We start from the raw sequence: 22,587 nt of genomic DNA on the forward strand, positions 1-22,587 counted from the left end.
TCAGAAAGGGAAGGTGATTCAGACCCTTATCTCACCATGGCGTCTCTATACCCCATGCGCATCTTCACATGATGCACTGGCCCTGCCTAAAGATCAAATTGGCCCCTTTACAACAACAAACCCGCTCTCAAAGCTTCCCCAGCTCCACTCACGGCAAAACCGACCTTCTCCAGCTCTCTGCCTCTGTATTGAGGTCAATGTGCCTCGCAAGATATTGGTGAGAAATCGCCTTTGCAGCCTTTTCTGAATTCGTATGTTTGGTCTTCTTTGTCACATGTGCTGCAGATCCATTTGCCCACTCAGTCGTACCTAAGTTTGACAACAGCAACTACCCTTCCGGCCCCGTTTTGGCATCACCAACACCCTCAAGTCATTCCGCTGCTGACATCAGCTTCATCCAACCGTTTCACCAATCCGGAGGTAAACACTCCCACCAAGTTGCATCTCATTCGCTGTTATTTCAGGCTCTCACCCCATTCTTGCTCGTCTCATTGTCTCTGGTCATTGACTTCCACACTACTCTTGGCCTCAACAGCATTCTACACTGACTGGGTGCCGACCGCTCGAGCCTTGCTCATGCTTGGCGCAGCGCGTTCTTCTTGGAGCTTTGCTCCTTCATTTTCAACAAGTAAGGGGATAGCTCTTGTCTCCGCCGACACACCCAAGACGCGCCCACTACCGCGCACAAAGATGAAGCTGCTGCTGGCAGCTTCTCCGACATCTCCATTCATAGTACATAACCTCACAAACCATTGCTCAGTTTTAGAAAGGGGGAATGAGAATGGTTTATACCATATACAAGTTTATACAGACCATGCATACATGCACTCATGCATTCACATATGCAAAAACCTACCGGACACTTGTTGTATGTTACTCCAGTTGTTGTAACTAACCCGCTCTCTTTAGTTCTATACTAAGAGAGCCCCACTTACGTTGTAATCATCCCGCATCAATACATACATTCAGTTACTCCGGTGTAAATTTGCAAGTGTTCATGTGCAATGGATGGCTGGATTGATCCCGGCGTACTTGAATGCTAAGACAGAATGAAATCTCAACACTGCCGATTAGAGGGAAAGGAGCTGAGAGTTTCTTCTTGCTGGCTTCAAGAGCATAGGTTCTGTTGCACAGTAAAGCCCAAGGCGAGGAAAATCAGAGGAGTATGCCTTGTAGAAGTGTTGGGATCAGATTGAAGCCACTTGTATCCATTCAGATTGAAACCACTTGTATCCATGACCCACCAAAAAACTGGTGAAACTTTAGATACCACCGCCTTGGTCATTGCTTTGAGGTCATACATTCCCTTGTGAAGGTGACATACCTTGTCAAGATGAGCGGAGGATTGGTACAAGGGTGGATGCTTCATGTAAATTTCGTCCCTAAAATCTCCATGAAGGAAGTCTTCACATCTAGTTGGTGGAGGGATAGTCAAAGTGTGCTGCAATAGAGAGGAGCACTCTGAATGATGTAATACCCTGAACCGGTGAAAAAAGGTTTCATCATATTCAAACCTAGGGACTTGTGAGAAGCCTCGATCAACCAGGCGTGGTTTGTACTGTACAACTAAGCTGGTATGTGCATTGTGAGATCCACTTACATGTGATTGGGCGACAATCAGGAGGAAGCTTCACTAGGCTCCATGTGGCGTTCGACTAGAGAACATGAAATTCATTGTCCATGGTTTGATGCCAGAGAGGGGTATCAAGGGCAGAGAGTGCTTCCTCCAAAGTAAGGCCCTTGTCATCATTCATCAAGAGCTTTGGAAGTACAGGTTCGAGTGATGGAGTAGCCGTTGACAATTAGAGTTGGGCGTATATGTCGGCTATGGACCACATCTTCTTGGGACGATTTTATGCAATTCCACTTTGAGAGAGAGAGAGAGAGAGAGAGAGAGAGAGAGTCGACACAGTATCGGGTCCCAATTACCCATCCCCCCCCCCCCCCCCCCCTTCCCCTCTTGCAAGCAGGAGTATTTGCTTATATTTCTTTGGAGAACTTTGTACAATGAGTATGAAAGATGACTGAGGTCTACCAAACGCAAGGACGAGTAGACCGACCGCAGGTTGAACCATATGCTATCCAAGGTCCTTTTAATAGCTCCTCGATGACCACTATGCAAACCCAAAACTGAGGGATGCATATGTCATGTGCAAGCATTGCCATGAACATTCCCAGAGCTAATCCAGAAGGGGCAACCAAGAAAAAGATCATTAGAGCTAGGATTTGGAGCACAAGGTGCAGAATGTGGCTAGGGTAGACTTGGAGAAGGACGTGGATACTCTGTCGGTCGGCTACATGACTTGGTGCTGTCAGTTGCATATAGGTGTTGTTGGCTGTACCAGAGAGGCAAGGCGGCTCTGCAGGCGCTCCAGATTCAGGCATTTATGACCAGTCGGCTGGCCGATTGCTGGTCGGCCAGCACTCCAAGAAAATCCAAGAGCCTATAAATAGGCGTGTATGCCCATTGATGAACTCATTCATTCCTTTAGGGAATGGGTCCAAGTTGGGGACTGTTTTGGGTGATGTTCACCTTTTTAGCAACGCAGCCCAGGGCTGTAGACAGAGTACCTTTTTGTACCATATGAATATACTGAATTTCGAGCATATCTCTCTCCCTCTACTCTCCCTTCTATCTGTATTTTTGCATCATCATGTTCTTAGTGGTGTTTAGGGCTGAAAGAAGACTCCCAGAGCTTTCGCGTGTTACATTGGTATCAGAGCATCAGGCTAAACACTGATTCAGTCCCATAGGATGGTGTACAGGTCCAAGGTACAGGAAAGTACACGGGTACGAAGCCCAAGGCAAGGAACACAGGAACGGGAAGAGCTCCCAGGAGGTTTGTCGATGGTGCTCCACAAAGCCAGAGGGGATGGCAGTCCTATGAGCCAGATAGGTTCTCGGGCAACGGTCCCAAGGGAGGATTATCCTCCAAGGGGTGATGTGAAAGTGCCAGACTCATTTCTCAGGAATGAAGACCAAGACGTGTGTTCAGAGTTAGGGCAAGAATGGATTGGGGACTGGATGGAACAGATGCATAGATATTATTCAGAGTCAGAGTGGTTTTGGAGATCGGGCCGGGTCTTCAGAGAAAAGGGTTGCCAGGGATGGATGGATGACAGAAGGGACTTCGGGAAAAGACTGGGATGATGACAGTCATCCAAGGAATAAGTTGGAAGCCCGTCATCAAGTTTAGTAGAGGGGGATGTCATGTGCAAGCATTGCCATGAACATTCCCAGAGCTAATCCAGAAGGGGCAACCAAGAAAAAGATCATTAGAGCTAGGATTTGGAGCACAAGGTGCAAAATGTGGCTAGGGTGGACTTGGAGAAGGACGTGGATACTTTGTCGGCTGCATGACTTGGTGCTGTCGGCTGTTCCAGAGGGGCAAGGCGGCTGCAGGCGCTCCAGATTCAGGCATTTATGACGAGTCGGCTGGCCGACTGCTGGTCGGCCAGCACTCCAAGAAAATCCAATAGCCTATAAATAGGTGTGTACGCCCATTGATGAACTCATTCATTCCTTTAGGGAATGGGTCCAAGTTAGGGACTGTTTTGGGTGATGTTCACCTTTTTAGCAAGGCAGCAGTACCTTTTTGTACCATATGAATATACTGAATTTCCAGCATATCTCTCTCTCTCTACTCTCCCTTCTGTCTGCGTTTTTGCATGAACATGTTCTCAGTGGTGTTTAGGGCTAAAAGAAGACTCCCAGAGCTTCCGTGTGTTACAGCACATATGTTGGCTGAATGCTGTAGAATGCTCTTCGTGAAGGCCTTGGGGCTATAGCACACTAAAGTGTTGTTTTGCTGAATGTATGTACAAGGCCAGAGGGATCTACTTCTCTTGACTGCTTGTAGACTGTTTTATGAATGATAATTTTGCTGTGAACTAGGTGACTGCTTATATATGATGTAGAAGTGTTGTCGGCTTGTTTTGGACAAGGGGAAAATATCATATCTAGCGTTTAATCTTGTGCTTTATTTCCATGTTGTCTCTCATGTTGATGGGGCCGACTGGCAATCCTACCCGACTTGCTTCTATTGTTGTCCTATACTGGCCGACTCGAGCATGTGGTCATGCCAATAGGCATCTTATGTTGGTCGACCACTGAATGGGGACATTTGTAGGCTGCCGACTGGCTGCCTATGCCATCCATGGCACTTGATGATGGCGAAAGTAACGAGTGTGCTAGCTGAGCTAGCCCTCTTGCCTAGGAGTATTGGCAGACCCATGTACCAGAGAGTCCTTAGACCCATGTACCAGGCAACCCCCTTGTCGCGGTGCCTTATGGACTGGCCCATGTGTATATGCCCCACATGCTTGCTAATGCACTTTCTAAAGCTAAGGTTGACCTCTACATGAATCTATCTGATGAATTCTCCAAGTGGGTAAGAGGACTGACACACGTAGACTCTCTCTGGTTGTAGAGACTGACCTACGTAGCTTGTGTCTGACACGTCCCGGACTAGGACTCACAATGGGGTCACGACATATGACAAAATATTCCTAAAAAAGGTAATCCTATTGTATGAATGTTGCACTAACATAGAGCTAGTGTGTCACATAGCACTCCAATGCATTAAGCATGTGACATTCCCTCCTGCTTAGCTTGACGGCAGCAGGTTCGTCGCTTCCAAGTAGTCTGCCAGGAGTTGGGGGTACTGTCATGTGCATGAAAGATGCCATGGACATTCTCAGGTGCTGATCCAGAAGAGGCAGCCAGATAAAGAGTATGAACCAGATATAGTTAGGATTTTGAGCACAAGATATAGAAGAGGACCAAGTGTTGGACTTGGAGCAAAAGCATGGAAGAGAAGTGTCACGTGCATCCCGCACTTGGATGCCACGTAGACATTTCTGTACAGAAGGTGCAGGACCTGGGATGGTGAACTGGTCCCATGTGAGCCCAGTCCGGGACGAGTCAGCCAGGGATCCATCTCAGTCGTCCGAGGTCAGGTGTGCATTGTCCTGCACATGAGTCTAAGGTCAGGTGTGCACTGTCCTGCACATGAAGCAGTGCCAGTCTCCCTCTAGAATGATGTCAGTGATTCTGTGTATCTGGTATGGTACCGGATGCCAGATCACTGAGTAGTGTTTAGGACAAGGGGCCAGCCCATAGGGCTACCCCGGATCTTAGTGTGGGCATGGGAATGGTGTAGAACCACCCCCATGAGGGCCAGGAAGGCCCAGGCTGAACCCACCAGCCATGGAGGGGCTGTAGGACAGCCCTAGGGCAAGAATAAGGCAAATTCGAGGAGTTCACAGCCTTTACATGGCTGTAGGGTAAGTATGGGGCAGCCCATACAGGCTGCCCAGTTCCAGCAGATGATGCGAGCAATTGCAGAACAGACAGCCAAGTTGGATGAGCAGAAGGCGCAGATCTTGGCTCTAGAGGAGCGTACCCGCTCTCCAGCATCACCTTTGAGGACGTATGTTTAGGCCAGCCACCTTTGAGGACGCACTCTCGCTTGCGCAGAGTGCAGAAATGAAACATAATGGTGGCAAGCCCAAGACTTCCCAGCCGGCTTCTCCCAGGGCTACCGCCTCGGGGGGCAAAAGCCAGAACCAGACGGGGTCTTCCCCAGGATAGAGCCCAGGAGCCTCTGGCTCCAAGAACTCGAACAATGCGTCAAAGCTTACTCCAGACCAGAAAGCGGAGGCAGGCAAGACAGGTGGCAAGTTGAGTGCTGAGGAGCTTTCTCAGTACAAGGAGGGTACATGTTTATTTTGTCATACAAAAGGACATACTTCTCGGGATTGTCCTGAGAAGCCTCCAAAGCTCGCCGCCGCCGCCTCCACAGCTTCCGTGGTGAGCTCAACTCCCACACAGACCCCAGCGGCTACCCCTAGTTCTTCAAACCCGGTGCTTCAGTTGGAGCAATTATTAGCCGGGAGCTCAAAGATAAGCAGAAGGGCGCCCATGACTAGGAGTATGAGCGCAACGAATTGCTTAAGTCCTTTGGCTACATAGGTGGCCAGAGAGTCGTTGTCTTGTTTGACAGCGGTAGCACGGAGGATGTGGTCACGGAACAGGCCGCTAGGCGTGCCCGTTTCGAGCCGACTTCGGTGGACAAACAGGTTGAGGGTCTTAGCACAGGCATGACAACGAGCGTCAAGTATGAAGCTCTAGGTGCTAAGTTAGTGATTCAGGGCATAGAGTTTGTGCGTGACTTTATGGTTGCCCTTGCCTTTGACAATAACGGCATGAGACATTGCTGTTATATGGAGGTGTTGACCTAGGAGGACCAGTAGAAGCAGTGTGACCTTTTTTTGGTTGATTGAAATTAGATTGAGGTTGTGAACGATTTTGAGGTGTAAATCGCTTATTTGATGGCTTGAATGACACCATCGTAGCAATAGATTTGTTACTATTACTAGGAGAATGAGACCCTGTACTTATGGCTAGAGAAGATAGTGTAGTGATAAAGGCTCGCCAAGATGATGGTAGAGCTGTCAGTAGAAACATGGCTTGTAGAGTTTCTGGGATGGCTAAGCCGGAGAGGGTTGTCTCATCTAAAAGAGACTGCCAATCATCAAAAAATTGTGGGGCTTTTTGGTTCTCAATCATATTAAGATTAATAAGCCTTTTAACGAAAGTGATCAATGAGAATGGGACCACCCTAAGGGACATGACAAGTAGAAGCCATTCACAATGTGCTTGGGTCAAGTGTGCAGAGGTAAACCACACACACACACGATGAGATAATAATAGAAGGAGATGTATAACTGAACCAAAAGGGGTTGATCTATATACATGAAAGTCCTGTGCCTGGGGATGGTTAAAACTGTTGGTGCTTTGGGGCTGTTTTACATTGTAAAGGGAGAGTTTATTAATCGTGAGGTTAAAGACTAACAAAGACTCCCGGCATCCAAGAAAAACATTGGCGCTCAAATTTGAAGCTTTGGAGCCCTAATTGCAGATGACACACTGTGCCCTTCACAGTCATGAAAACATTTACCCTTCGTGGTTAACATTTTACCTCTCAAAAACCTTTATTGCTACGCGGACATGGTAAAGACAAGGTCGTGGTGCCAATGCAAAGAACAAATAGAGACTATTGTTGAAATACCTAAGCATAGAGTTGGAGGATTTAGACACTAGATTAAAAGCCAATTTCTAGATGAGGAGGCCAATGGTAGCAACTTCTTATCAAAGAGAGAAAGTATACATGATTCAAGAGGAAAGTCATGTATGCATGCATACATACATACGTACATATATACATACATACATGTATACATGCATACACATATGTATGCATACATACATACATGCATGCATGCATACATGTGTATGCATGAATGTATGTATGTATAAATATGTATGTTCATATGAATGTATGTATGTATACATATGTATATATAAATATGTATGGGTGCAATATGTATTATTATATTTATGTATGTGTACATGGTTGCTCTCATACGTCGTACGACATGGTCGTGTGGAACGGTACGATATTGTACGGACTGTTCCCCCCCTCTCCCCTTTTTCTTTTTCCCCTCTTTTGTTTTTGACTGTTGCTGTTTTGACCCTTTTTTTTTTTTGAAAAAAATGGTTGTTTTTTACTGTTATGGGGCTTGCTTGCTTTTGGTGGCTTTTGGTGTTCTTTTAGGCTCAACAGCCAAGGATCTGTGGATGTTGAATTTTGGTGTGGATGCAAAGGATAACTACCTCCCTCTCTCTCTGTCTTTGTAGACCGTCTTCCAACAATTGGGCCTTGGCCCCCCTTGGCCTTGGGTGGGTGCCTTGGACTCTTTGGCCTCCCTTTAAAAAGCTCTCCTACGACCTTCTCTCCATCACAAGTTTCAAGCTATCAAGCTCAAGCTCTCATAGCTCTAGCCTCTCAAGCTCAAGCTGCCATTGCTCTCAAGCTCTGTAACAACCTCTGAGCTCTCTATCCTTTCAAACTGATAAAATCCGTAAAATTTATAAGTGTTTTTTTTAAACCGTACTTTACCGTGGTCTGTATCGTACTCCAAAATTTCATACAGTACGGTAAATTCCCGTACCGTACCGTATCATATGGCTGTACGTGGACAATGTTAGCGGTCATCTCCTATCTGTACATTATCTCACAGAGGGCCTTTGTTGTGGGTGTGCCCGCCATGTACCTTTTCTCATTTTTCCCCAGCTCCCTGTATTTTTTTCCTGTTTTCTGTGGTCGTGGGGCAGTAGATGCTGGCCGACCATTCTCAGTTCTGGCCAACTGGATTTTATCTGGCCGACTCCCATTTTTTTGGTCGTGAGAAGTTGGGACTGCTGTCGGCCTGTTTTGGGCTGGCCGACCAGCAATCCTGGACCATATATATAGTGGGGCTTCCCCCCACACTCCATTGTATTGGGTATTGTGTACCGAATCTTGTATATAGTGCAGAGTTCACACAGCTTCACTCTCTCTCTTCTACGTTTTCTCTTCCACACAGTTCGCGTTTTCGAGGCCGGTGGATCTCTTGCATTTGCTCATCTTCATGTTGGTGTCCTACTACGTTGTGCTCTCAGCAGTTTTTCTCACATCTGCTGCGTATTCCGACATGGTATCAGAGCTCTAGGTGGCTTGAAGGTTGGAGACATTGGAGAGCTTGTGGGACTGTTTCTTGAAGACCTTGGAGCTTATGGGAGATTTGAAGAGCTTGCGGGACTGCTGGTTTTTGGGTGCTGATTGGAGATCTGTTGGGCTGTTTGGGACTTGGAGATTGGATAGAAGGCGGCCATCACTGTTGGAGAGCCATCTTGCATATTAGTTGCAGCCTCTTCTTCATCTTTTTTCCCACCCACCCTCCCTTCACAAGACCAAAGTAACCTCCCCGATGGTGGGAGACTTGCTTGAGATGGTTGAGAAGCACGTGAAGATCCCTACTCTCCCCACGTTCCCCGTGGATTGACAGTTGGATGGGACCAACTACGGCACATGGAAGGTAATGATGGAGTCTGTATTGGAGTCTTATGACTTGGTTGATTTCATTATTGTTGGTGTTCCACGGCCGGAGTTGGAGGACAGAGAGTTGTTACCCTCTACTAGGAAAGAACGGGAGGCTTAGGCACAGTTGTGGGATCGTGTCAATGCCCGTGTGCGTTCTTTCATCTTCGTTAATTGCACACCACACGTGGTTAATCATATCAAACATATGATGTTGGCCAGAGGGGTTTGGCAGCATTTGGTTTCTCTGTATAACAGGGTATCACCCATGAACCGGATCTCCTTGGAAGTTCAGATGCGGGTGATGGATCTTGCAAAGTTGCCAACCATGCGAGAGCACATCAACAAGTTGCAGGTTCTTCAGGCGGGGAAGGAGAGATCTGCAGAGGACATGGCCATCACTTTGTTGTCTCATTTGACCTCTCAATACTCAGCATTTTACTCTTTAGTGGCTGACTCAACACATCACATGGGAGGAGCTTGTGTCTATGGTCTTGGACCAGGAAGAGCGTTTTACAAACCCTCCACAGGGCGGAGGTTCTGAGGCCTTGACTGACTAGCGGTCGCAAGGTCGCAGTAAGGGAAAAGGGAAGGCTTCACAGGAGAAGTCTTCCGAGTAGGAGCCCGACGTGGATCATGACGCCTTGAAGGCACAGAGGACCTGTAACAATTGTGGCGAGAAAGGCCATTATTGGAGAAAATGTCCTAAGCGGAACACCGAGAAGAGTGAAGATTCCTCAGCAGTAACCGTGAAGACTCCCAACTTTTGTGCACTTGGAGATAATGGACACCGGCGTTTCATCTTCTTCGAGCATGGAGGCGGTTGGACTCACCGCTAGGGACACTCGGGATTGGATTCTTGATAGTGGTGCTTCCAAGCACATGACCCCTTCTCGAGAGTTATTGTAGGATCTTCGGAGGCACGTAGGTCACATCCTGATTGGTGACGAGTCCACTGTTCCTATTCACAGTGAGGGTAGGTTAGAGATCGTTTCCGATGGCAGAGGAGGGAAGCATTCCTCCCAGGTTCTTTTCGTCCCATCTCTTGGTTTTCATCTGTTGTCAGTGTATGAGGTTTGCAAGACTGGTGTACGGGTGGAGTTTGAGGAGCATTTTGTTGCTCTTTGGGACAAAGCGACAGGTTAGGTTGTATGGAAAGGTGGAGTGGAGAATGGGATTTACAAACTCTCAGCACTCTCTCTTACAGATTTTCAGTTGGGTGATGTGGGGCAGTTTCATCATGACCACTTGAATGTGGATACGCTGCAGCAGGCTTTCCGAGACTAGATGGTGCATGGCTTGCTAGATGTTGGCAGTAGTAGGCAGGAACATTTCAGTTCTTGCGTTTGTCAGTGAAAGGAGCCTTTACAGGTGAACTATGCTCTGATGTCTCGTATCAATCGGGACAAAGAGCCTCCTGCAATTGAGGAAGCTCTTTCCCAAGGGACTTGTAGAAAAGCCAAGCAAGTTGCAGATGGTGACTTATAGGAGGAGGTGTATGTTGAGCAGCCTCCAGGGTTTGAGGTTGCAGGATCAAAGGGGATGGTTTACAGGTTGTGGAAGGCCTTGTATGGTCTTAAGCAGGCTCCTAGGACTTGGAATCAGAAGATTGATTCCTTCTTTCTATGGACTGGATTTCAGTCAGTTGCAAATCCTAACTTGTATCTCTTTCGGGAATGCAGCTTGGTAACGTTGATCATCCTTTATGTGGATGACCTCATTCTCATTGGCGGTCATGTGGAGCACATTGTAGTGACGAAGGTTGCCTTGTCAAAGGAGTTTGAGATGACTGACCTAGGCTTACTCCACTTCTTCTTGGGATTGGAGATTTGGCAGACTCAGAGGGGGTTCTTTGTCTCTCAGCAGCGGTATGTTCATGAGTTGCTTGAGGCCTTTGGGATGGAGAACTGTAAGCCTATCACGTCACCGATGGACCTGAACACAAAGCTTATAGTGAATGATCCTTGTGAGCCAATAGATGCCTCTCTGTATTGGAAGCTGGTTGGTTCATTGATCTGGTTGCTGAACACCAGATTGGACTTGAGCTTTCCTGTGGGGTTGTTGAGCTCGTTCATGTAGACGCCTTTGAAGTTTCATTGGGACGTAGGATTGCGGATCTTGCGGTATCTGCAGGGTACGAAGGATCTTGGACTCTTCTATGACACTAGAGGGGAAACGAAGGACCGAGTTTGACTCCAAGGCTGGAGTGACTGAGATTGGGGAGGAGATCCAGACACAAGGAGATCTACATCAGGCTACAGTTTTACCCTCGGCTCAAGAGCTGTTTCATGGAGCAGCAAGAGGCAGCCAACTATTGCCTTGGCATCTACAGAGGCAGAGTACCGGGCTGCTTGTGGTGCTACTTGCGAGGTTGTATGGCTGCGGAGGTTGCTTGGCGAGATTGGGTTTCCACAGAAGGAGCCCACGGTCATCCAGTGCGATAACCAGAGCTGTATCGCTATTGCTCAGAACCCGGTCTTCCATGCCCGGACCAAGCACATAGAGATACAATATCACTTTGTTTGTGAGAAGATTTTGGTTGATGACATCTTGCTTCTTTATTATTCGACGGAGGACAATGCGGCGGACCTCTTCACGAAGTCTCTACCTCAGGCTATGCTCCGGTAGCACTTCAGCTCACTGGGGTTGGTTCTACATCCAGGAGCTGAGAGGGGGTGTTAGCAGTCATCTCCTGTCTGTACATTTGTCATGTGCATCAGCAATGCCATGGACATTTCTAGGGCTAAATCCAGAAGGGGCAAGCAGATAAAGATTATGAACCAGTAGAACCAGAAGGTAGGAGCTTCAGGTGACTCATCTGAGGTGGACATGGAGCAAAAGCATGATCAGATGGCTGTCGGCTGCAGGACAGTGGAGGCTGGCTGCCAGAGGAGCTGTCGGCTTACGTCAGCAGAGGGGTGTGCAGCATGCGCATCAAGGACAAGGGGCAGCAGCAGTCGGGCAGGGCTAAAAGGGATTATTTGGACATGGAACTGGCCGACCAGCAGTCGGCCAGCATAAAGTGTCAAAAGTCCCATATAAAAAGGGCTCCTTTCTCCTTGTTTTAATCATTCCACCCACTAGGGGTGAGAGTCATTAGGATCCTAGTCTAGGGCAAGTTTTGGGTGTGTTATCACCTTTTCAAGAGGGCAGCCAAGGGCTGCAAAGACATGTACCTTTTTGTACCATAGTATATACTGAAATTCCAGCACTTCTCACTCTCTCTCTCTACTCTCTCTCTACCTGCGTTTTTGCATCAGATGGTGCGTTTTTGCATCAGATGGTTTCCAAGAGTGTTTAGGGCTGAAAGAAGACTACCCAGAGCTTCCGCGCGTTACATTGGTATCAGAGCATCAGGCTCAGCAAAGCTAAACACTGATTCAGTCCCAGATGATGGTGTACAGGTCCAAGGTACAGGAAAGTACACGGATTCGAAGCCCAAGGCGGGAACACAGATCGGGAAGAACTCCCAGGAGATTTGTTGGTGGTGTTCCACAGTACCAGATGGGGATGGCAGTTCCGTGAGCCAGATAGGTTCTAAGGGAACGGTCCCAAGGGAGGTTGATCCTCCAAGGGTGATGTGAGAGTGCCAGACTCAGCTCCAGGAATGAAGACCAAGACGGTGTTCAGAATCAGGGCAGGAACGGATCGTGGACTAGAGGAACCAGATGCATAGATCTTCATCAGAGACAGAGTGGTTTGGAGAACAGAACGGATTTTCAGAGAAAAAGGTTTGCCAGGGATGGATGATGACAGAGGGACTTCAGGACAGGATTGGGATGATGACAGTCATCCAAGAGCAGGTTGGATTCCCGTCATCAAGTTTAGCAGAGGGGGATGTCATGTGCATCAGCAATGCCATGGACATTTCTAGGGCTAAATCCAGAAGGGGCAAGCAGATAAAGATTATGAACCAGTAGAACCAGAAGGTAGGAGCTTCAGGTGACTCATCTGAGGTGGACATGGAGCAAAAGCATGATCAGATGGCTGTCGGCTGCAGGACAGTGGAGGCTGGCTGCCAGAGGAGCTGTCGGCTTACGTCAGCAGAGGGGTGTGCAGCATGCGCATCAAGGACAAGGGGCAGCAGCAGTCGGGCAGGGCTAAAAGGGATTATTTGGACATGGAACTGGCCGACCAGCAGTCGGCCAGCATAAAGTGTCAAAAGTCCCATATAAAAAGGGCTCCTTGCTCCTTGTTTTAATCATTCCACCCACTAGGGGTGAGAGTCATTAGGATCCTAGTCTAGGGCAAGTTTTGGGTGTGTTATCACCTTTTCAAGAGGGCAGCCAAGGGCTGCAAAGACATGTACCTTTTTGTACCATAGTATATACTGAAATTCCAGCACTTCTCACTCTCTCTCTCTACTCTCTCTCTACCTGCGTTTTTGCATCAGATGGTGCGTTTTTGCATCAGATGGTTTCCAAGAGTGTTTAGGGCTGAAAGAAGACTACCCAGAGCTTCCGCATGTTACAACATTATCTCACAGAGGGCCTTTATTGTGGGTGTGCCCACCCTGTACCTTTTCTCATTTTTCCCCATCTTCTCGTATTTTTTCCCTGTTTTCTGTGGTCGTGGGGCAGTAGATGATGGCCGACTATTCTCAGTTCTGGCCGACTGGATTTTATCTGGCCGACTCCCATTTTTCTGGTCGTGAGCAGTTGGGACTGCTGTCGGCCTGTTTTTGGCTGGCCGACCAGCAGTCCTGGACCATATATATAGCGGGGCTGCCCCCACACTCCATTGTATTGGGTATTGTGTACTGGATCTTGTATATAGTGCAGAGTTCACACAGCTTCACTCTCTCTCTTCTACGTTTTCTCTTCCACACACAGTTCAGCGTTTTCCAGGCTGGTGGATCTCTTGCGTTTGCTCATTTTCATGTTATATAGATGTATACAGATTTTGGAGTTTGACAATCTCCAGTCAGAGTCCTTTTCATTATAGTAGTATAGCACCAACGATGATTAATAATTCATACCTTTACACGTCCATGGTAATCCTTAGGTGATGATTAATAATTCATTCCTTTATATGTCCTTAACACACCCATGCTAATCCTTAGGTAACAGTAAAGATCCTCATGCAGCACTTTAGTAAGGTTGATGAAGTACTCCAAAACGTAGCGAATACATAGCGTATCACAGAACAAGTCTTTATATACTAGGGTGTTTAAATCACTGTATTAAGAAGAATAAAAACCAGCATGTCAATAAAATTGGACGTAGAGAGCTGACGTATAATTGCACATTTGGCTCATAAGAGAACTTGCCACGAATTAACAACAAATAGGTAGCAATACATATAAAGGTGAGGTTCTCAAGCCATGAGTATTGTTTCACCATGCATTTTTCACTTGTGTCAGGTTTTTCAAAGGTTGCCCCACAAAAGGACTACTCGATTATAGGGACACCCATTCATAAAACGTTTGCAATTTTCAATTCTGTATCAATCATGATCAGCGCCTATGCGAATCCTCTTATTGTGGAGATCCAGGTGATGAGGTTTTCTTTAGAGTTTCAATAATTTGTTTGTTAAAAAGGGAGATGATTTTGTTCAAAGCAGGAGTCTATAAACGAAAGGGAAAAAGATTAACTTGGGATTGGTTTGTTTGTAGGCGACGATAGCCCCTCCCACACAAGGGAAGATGGTGAAGGGATTGGTGCTGTGTTACAGTGTGGCACTCACTACCTCCTTCTCAGTTGCAATGTCTGGTTATTGGGCATTTGGGAGGAACGCATCAGGCATTATTTTCAATAACATGATGTCTGGCCACGTATTCCTGGTTCCCAAGACATTATACTTCATAGGCAATTTGTGTGCTTGCCTTCAACTTATTATCATTGCTGTGGTGGGCTTTGCATACGAGATCTAAACATTTCTAATCTGTTGTTAATTTTCTCTTAATTATGATCTGTAACATGTGAGAGATGTTATATTGCAGCTCTACTTGCAGCCCGCTTTTGAGAAATTGGAAGGAGCTGTAGCGGATGCCAATCAGGGGAGATTCGCGAAACGGAACTTACTACCACGGCTTGTGGTTCGCTCTGGGTTCGTGATTCTGGCCACTCTCGTTGCTTCGATGCTGCCGTTCTTTGCAGAGTTCAGTGCATTCCTAGGGGCGTTTGGGTTCACCCCCATCTGCATCATCTTGCCGCTTCTTCTCCACAACCTCATCTTCAAATCCGAGTGCCCGCGGCTCGTCCCTCGCGTCAACTATCTCATCATCGCTGCTGCTGTTGTGGTGGTGCTGCTTGGCAGCATCGCCTCCTTCCGTCAAATCGTCTTCAACGCCAAAACCTACCGACTCTTTGCCAACTTGTAAAATCACCAAACATCTCTTTTTGATATAAGGTCCAAGGATTATTCAAATATAACCATGCCAAAAATAAAATTAATCAAAAAAGAGATAACACACTCATAATTGAAATTCCAATATGTAAATGAAAATATACGTCCATATTTCTCCATAAATGATCCACCCAAGTTCAAGTCCCATCGTTGGTCATATATGCACTATGTTGCATTCTAGCGACGTTAATACCTCTCTCTCTCTCTCCCTATATATATATACTACCATATATCAAAGCATACTTTATATTTGTTTATAACATGCTAGAATATTATGTTTTAGAATACTTCCATACAAATTGATCATATATATGTATGTATTTATGCATGCATGCATACATATATACATATATATGCAATATATATGTTTCACTATACTTAGATAGCCTCCTTGATGTAGCATGGTAATTTTTGGATGGTAGCACTTTGTGTTTTGAAAAACCAGTTGAGTTTTTCACGATGTGAAAAACTAAAGATTTTCATGGTGTTAAAGTTAAGCTTATTTGGGCTTCTTCACACACATGATGAAGTTAGACAACCAAGTAGATGCACTTTTGATACTAAATATATATTGCCTTGCGATGTTAGTTTGTCACGATGTGAAAAATATGAGTTTCTCGCTCGGTGAATCAACTCTTTCCTTTTGGTTATATATTTGTGTAATTCCATGTTAGTACAGCATGTTAGTGATGATTCCATGTTAGTACAACATGATGATTCCATGTTAGTACAATATTTTGGTGATGATTTATTAGTATGTGGATGTCAAACAAGCTTAAGTGTAGCGTGAAAAAACAAGGTAGTTTTTCATGGCATAAAAAACCAAAGTTTTTCCATAGTACTACATTCTAAACAGGGTAGTTTTTCATGGTATGAAAAACCAAAGTTTTTCACAATGCTAAGGGTTCGGGAAAATGTTAACCCAATTCTAGGGTTAACAAGATCTACCGCCATTATCTTACGTCAAGAAGTCACGATAGATACACCAAAGGGTTATACATTCAAGATATGAAGCAATAGTGTCCAAAGCTACGACTTCGATGGGCGCCCGTAATGGTGTGACTGAGTATTTATGGTGGTGAGTCTTGCTTCAAGAGTGTGTGGTAGTAAGATAGGATAAAGTCCTAAGTGATGTACTTCATGGATATATTATATGAGAGTAGTCATTGTAATAGCATCAGGCCTCTTATGAGCTTAAAGTGCTCGGTCCACCACAGTTTGAGTGAGTGTGAACACTTATGGCCATGTATATAAGTGAATATCTCTCATAATATAAGATACTCTTCCATTGTGCAATTGAGTCTTGCTCTTGCTAATCTCTCTCCCTAATGCATGCTAGTGAGTTTGTGTGAGTAAAGTAAGGTGAGAGGAGGAATGAGTACCCGTCGTGCAACACAGTGGTGTGACAACGCTCGTCGTCGCCGCCGGGAGGCGCGATGGAATTGCTTCTAAGGAATTGTAGAGCTTAGAGACCTCAAGGGTTACGAGCTCGGCCATTGGAAAGATCCTCACGACAATTGCGGTTCACCATGTAATTTCTTGTTGGATGTGTTTCAAGGAGGGTTAGGGTGAGCCTTAACATTTTTGGCGCCGCTGTCGGAAAGTCATTCCTTGGCTTTTTCCATTATTTTTTCTCTAATCTACGCATTATTTTTTGCCCATTATCTTGATTAATGGTTTCCCATGAAAAAAGATGTGGATTTGATGGTGATTTGTGTGACTTGGTATATAATAGCTCTCTTTTTTGTTTTTGAAAACGAATGCCTTTTGGTTAATTTGTTATTTTCAGTGTTGTTATTGTGGTTTTTCATGTTCTTAGGGCTTGCACATAGTTTGTATTAGCTTAGTTTGCAACCATTGCATCAAATAATGCAATAGATTGTATTTTTTAGTGAATGTTAGCTCTCTTTATAGTGTTAAATATAGAACTAAAATCATTAATTTTAGTTTAATTGTGTGTTTGTTGTTGAAATTATTTGCATTAAAGTGTTAGCAAGCATTAAGAGTAGCTTAAGCTTTTCAAAAAAAAATTAAAACCATAAAAAATCTTTGAATTTGACTAATTTTTTTAAATGGATTGATTTTTGTCATTAAGGATGATTAATCTTGTTCAAGAGAAAAAAATAAAAAATGCATTAATTGGGATCTAAATTGATCATATGAGTAGTAGAAATTAGTGTTTTTGAGTGTTTTGAGAGCATCTAGATGTATCAAAATATCTAATTATATTAATTTTTTCATTAATTGGAGAAATTTGACTCTCTTTACTTAATTTTACTTTAAAAGAGGAGACCACAATCAAGAGTCTAATTAATCCTCTATTTTAGATTAATTTACACATTTGTTGATGCATAAGATTAGCATTCCCTTGCTTTATCTAATGATGTGCTTAATTGTGTGAATTAATTAAGAATTAGTGATTAATTAGAGTCTTTAATTAGTATAAAGAGAAAGATTAATAAAAAGATTAATCTTAAATTAAATTTTAATCGCTTTTTTACATAACTCATTAAGGCTAAAAGCATTCAATGAGTATATGCTCATGAGTTGTTAAATTGTCCATTTTTGGGATCATTTATGAAGGGTGTAAGGGATGTTATAAAAAGGTTGACTTTTTGATTCCCACTTACCTTTTTGGAAAAATGTATGTATCTTTTTAATTTTAAATTCAAAAAATATCTCCTCGAAAAAGAAAAATTCGTATTTCCTACTAGACTAAAAAAAACGAATTTAATTTTTTCGTGAAGTTCGGTTCACGACGTGAACCGATAAGGGTTCACGGCGTGAGACCCTTTGTTCACGTGATCAAAAAATAAATTGAATTTTTTCGTGAAGTCCGGTTCATGGCGTGAGACCCTTCGTTCATGCAGCCAAAAAAAAATGAATTTAATTTTTCTGTGAAGTCTGGAGTTCACGGTGTGAGACTCTTCGTTCACGCGAAAAAAAAAACTATGTTTGCTCATTAAGGAGCATTTACGTAATTAGACATGACAACGATAGAGGGATTGCCAAGGATCACACAAGGACTGAACCCACTGCTGACATCTTCTAGCCATTGAGGTTTATGCCGCAAATGCATCTTCCAATACCATTGGCTATGTCTATAACAAGCGTGTTATCAGGTCTTACACCCCCTATTACTTTCGATTCCACCAAGCTTTGGTCCCTAACCTAACATTCCCACAAATCCTATAGGTACTAACCTTTTCTCGATGCCCACACCTTGGACATATTGACTACTCTAGGAAGGGGAGTAGCCCAAGGACTCAGTGAGTCTCAGAGTCCAACAAGAGCACTCACATACGGCCTTAGTGACTCATACAGAAATAGAGCTGTATAAATTTCTAAAATTATGAGAAAGTACGACGAAATATCAGATCCTGTTTAATTCATTCAAATGTTTGAACAGAGATATAAAGCCTTTGGAAATCCCAACTGCCCCACCAAGGTACATGTGTTGAACCTATGCTTAGAGAGAAAAGCTAGTCGATGGTTCATCACATTGATGCTGGCGATCAAGACTAACTTCAAAACCTTGAAATCAAACTTTATACATGGCTTTTCCAGACAAGGTGATCGGTGGAGTGCAGCAACAGAACTCTATTCAATCGAGCATCAACCAAATGAATCCATTAGAAACTTTATCCTTCGGATAAAACTCTTGGACTCACAATGTGAGTCATGGAAAAAATTAAACGATATTCAATTGAAAAGATGTTTCATGTTGGGCTTGAAGAATAACAGCTTACATAACTTGATCATTGTATCCAATCTGAAAATATTCGGTCAATGTTATAACGAAGCAATACATTCAGATGACAACATGTTGGAAGACAAGAAAGATTGATCTTGAAATTGACATTCCCAGAACTCTATGCAGCCTTGCTTAAAACCTTTCCATTGACATCTCTAAGAGAGGATGCCTCTTGCCAACCATTTGATTATTGGTGGGGATTTTAACATGGTTGAGATGCCAATGGATAAAAGAGGTGGATATTTCTCACCATAATTCTACCTAGAAACTTAGGGTTGATAATTAAATTGGTGGAAAGAATATTCTTAGATATTTTATATGGATAAATCACCAAATTGATATTTACCCAAAATTAGATTAATGGAAGAAGAGTATTTTTATAAAACCTGATATTCTCATATAGAACCAATTATGGTTAGGAAGGAATGAAATTCATAAAGTTGAAATTTTCCTTACGGTTAGAAGTTTAGTAGATTTTTATCTGAAGAAAATCCTTAGGAATCAAAGCTAGAAGTAAACTGAATAATTTTGGTTAGACCACGACTGCGAGAGGGACGGCCAGTAAACTACTTGCCCATCTGTCGAATCTAAATCAAGCAAAAACCTCATGACCAATTTCAATTCTTGACACAAAGAATAGACTACCGTTGAATTAGCATAGTTTTCCCTTAACCAAAATCACCAAGAATCTAGTTGAAAATTCAATCAAATGATGGGTAGATTACCCTGATGAGAGATCAATGATTTGAAAAGATGCAGGGGAGAAGAGAGCTTGAGCTCTTGCAAGCACACACACACTCACAAAACCCTAAAAGAGAACACACAAGGTGAGGATGAAAATCTTCTTCTTCTTCACACAATACTCAACACACCATATACAAAGATAAGAGTAGACACAATATGAAAAGGTACTCATAGATACTAGGGTTCTCTATAGTGTGAACACAACTAAATGAGCTGGCACTATAACTATGCCAGTCTCTAGAATGGCTCACACAGCATGTCATCCCACTGGCTGCATATCACCCATGATTTCACCAACCATGCGAGTGGTGCAAGTGTGGGGCCTATCCCCCAGGCGGGTCATCAGTGTCCACCACCTCACTAGATGAGCTCGATATCTCAACACTCGCCCTTGAGCTCAACTCCATCTCATGTACACCAAGTGAAGCCCTGAATTTGCGGAGCTTCTTTGTACCCAATGCTTTAGTGAAGATGTCAGCGACCTGATCCTGTGTGCTGACATAAACAAGGTCAACGTCTCCTGCCAAAACCTTCTCTCTGACAAAATGGTAGTGGACCTCTATATGCTTCGTGCGAGCATGAAAAACTGGGTTTCTGGCCAACTTTATACTGCTAATGTTGTCACAGAATATAACAACTTGTCTATCCACTGATAGACTTAAATCTGCAAGTAGCTTTCTCAACCAAGCTACCTCACATGCTGTCATAGCAGCACCTCTGTACTCGGCCTCTGTACTGGATAGAGCAACCGTAGGCTACTTCTTGTTGCTCCAAGTCACAGCAGCACTCCCCAAAGAAAACATGAAGCCACTAGTAGATCTTCTATCTGAGATACTACCAGCCCGATCAGCATCTGTGTACCCATGTACACATATCTCTGTCCCAGTTTCATAAAGTAGGATCCTCCAAAATCTCTCCTGAATCTGCACTCTTCTTGCCATTCTGATCTAATGGCACTGAGATAGGCTTACAGCCTGTCATACCATACTTGGATAACATGTCCAAGCCATATTGTCTGTCTACAGTAATCCAATACCATGTGGTGACCTAATCACCTCAATGCCCAAGAAATATCTGAGCTCCCCCAGATCCTTCATCTCAAACTTCTGTCTAAGCAAGATCTTTACATCAAAGATCTCTGCATCATGGTCCCCTGTAAATGATTGGGTCATCTACATAGATGAACAAGAAGCACAACCTCTCTATCACTGTGTCTCACATACAGCGAGAAATCTGCATTGGCTACCTGAAAGCCAATAGTGACAAGATATTCAAAAATCTTGTCAGACCATGCTCTTGGTGCTTGTTTTAAGCCATACAAGGATTTCTTCAACCTGCTGCAAACATGCTCGGGGTGACTCACATCCTCATAACCAGGTGCCTGCAACATATACACCTCTTCCTACTGCAAATCCCCATGCAAGAATGCATTCTTTACATCCATCTAATGTAAAGACCATTGCTTTGATGCAGCCACTGCTATCACAACTCTCACTATTGCCATCTTGGCAAATGGGCTGAAAGTTTCCTCATAATCAATGCCATATGTCTGCGCATATCCTTTGGCTACTAATCTAGCCTTATACTTGCTTATGCTTCCATAACTGTTATGTTTTACTTTGTACACCCACTTGCATCCAATGGCTTTCTTGCCTTCAGGCAATTGCACTAAATCCCAAGTCTCATTTCCATATAGTGCATCCATCTCCTCATCCATAGCTTTCTCCCAACACACATTTCCAACAGCCTCATCAATGCAATAGGGCTCTACAACTTGCATAACTTTTGCCATGTTTGTATAGTGATGTGTCACATAACCATTATAGGTAAACCTCTGCACAGGATTCTTCACTCTCCTAGATCTTCGTAGCTTTGCATTCATGGCTTCCATAGCCTTCTTTACACCAAGTGTTCTCATTGTTGGTATCCCAAGATCCGTATCAAGGCTTATCTCTGAGCCACTAGACTCTCCACCATCAACATGAGAATGCCCTGCACAGAAATGTCAGGCATACTAAGGGGCTCAACCACTTTCTCTTTGCCTTTATGTGATGTACTAATCACATTTTTAGGACTGGTATTATGACGCAGCCTGCCACTCCATGGTCTATAACCTGAACCACTAGATGAGGAATCTGGTGGTCCACTCAAAGACTGTGATTGCTGACTTGCATTCTGTGCAAGCACATTTCCACTCACATAAGCCCCAACAGCTTCTTTTTCAGCAGCATACCAGTTGCTCATCTCATCAAAAACATCCCTGCTTACCCTCAACTCACGTGTAGCATGGTTATAACACCTATATCCCTTTTTCTCAATGGAATACCCAATAAACACACATTTTTCAGCTTTTGGATCCAACTTAGTTCTCAACTCATCTGGCACATGCACATATGCAATGCATCCAAAGACTTTCAGATGAGACAAATCAGGTTTTCTCCCAGTAAACCTCTCCTCTGGAGTTACATCATGTATGGCTGCAGTTGGAGTCCTGTTCATGATGTAAACTGCTCTAGAAACAGCCTCAGTCCAATAGCTGTGCGGCATATTCTTCTCTCCCATCAATGCTCGTGCAATCTCAGCAATGTAAGGCTCGTTTACAGATTTAGAATTGTGCAGAAGGTGTTTTTGCATTGAGCAATATGTTGGATAATCCAGTACAGATTGTTGGTGAAAAGCTGGAAAGGAAGAACTTCCAAGATAAAAAGTTTCTTGAAGGGAAAAGGTTTTTGGAATCTCATTACAGGTGCTGAGCCAGAGCCGGAACTACCCCGACAATCTGCATAGCAGCAGGTTATAGCTCATAAGCAATGGTCA

General features: G+C 44.2%; 1 protein-coding gene across 2 annotated transcripts in view; it reads left to right on the forward strand.

Annotated features, from left to right (window-relative positions):
• Positions 1 to 15,395, forward strand: part of LOC147637880 (GABA transporter 1-like) — a 39,853-nt gene extending 24,458 nt beyond the window's left edge. The window contains exons 5-8 of one of the 2 annotated variants that reach the window (XM_086799708.1): positions 286 to 420; positions 14,287 to 14,417; positions 14,539 to 14,772; positions 14,866 to 15,395. In XM_086799708.1, coding sequence (XP_086655834.1) covers positions 286 to 420; positions 14,287 to 14,417; positions 14,539 to 14,772; positions 14,866 to 15,246 — 881 coding nt within the window. In that variant the 3' untranslated portion in view covers positions 15,247 to 15,395. The remainder of the gene's footprint in view (positions 1 to 285; positions 421 to 14,286; positions 14,418 to 14,538; positions 14,773 to 14,865) is intronic. The other variant, XM_086799709.1, reaches the window with a different exon arrangement.
• The last annotated feature ends 7,192 nt before the right edge of the window (positions 15,396 to 22,587 follow it).

This window comes from Cibotium barometz, chromosome 6 (genome assembly GCF_041138505.1).
Source record: "Cibotium barometz isolate CiBa-2024 chromosome 6, ASM4113850v1, whole genome shotgun sequence".
Lineage (NCBI taxonomy): Eukaryota > Viridiplantae > Streptophyta > Polypodiopsida > Cyatheales > Cibotiaceae > Cibotium > Cibotium barometz.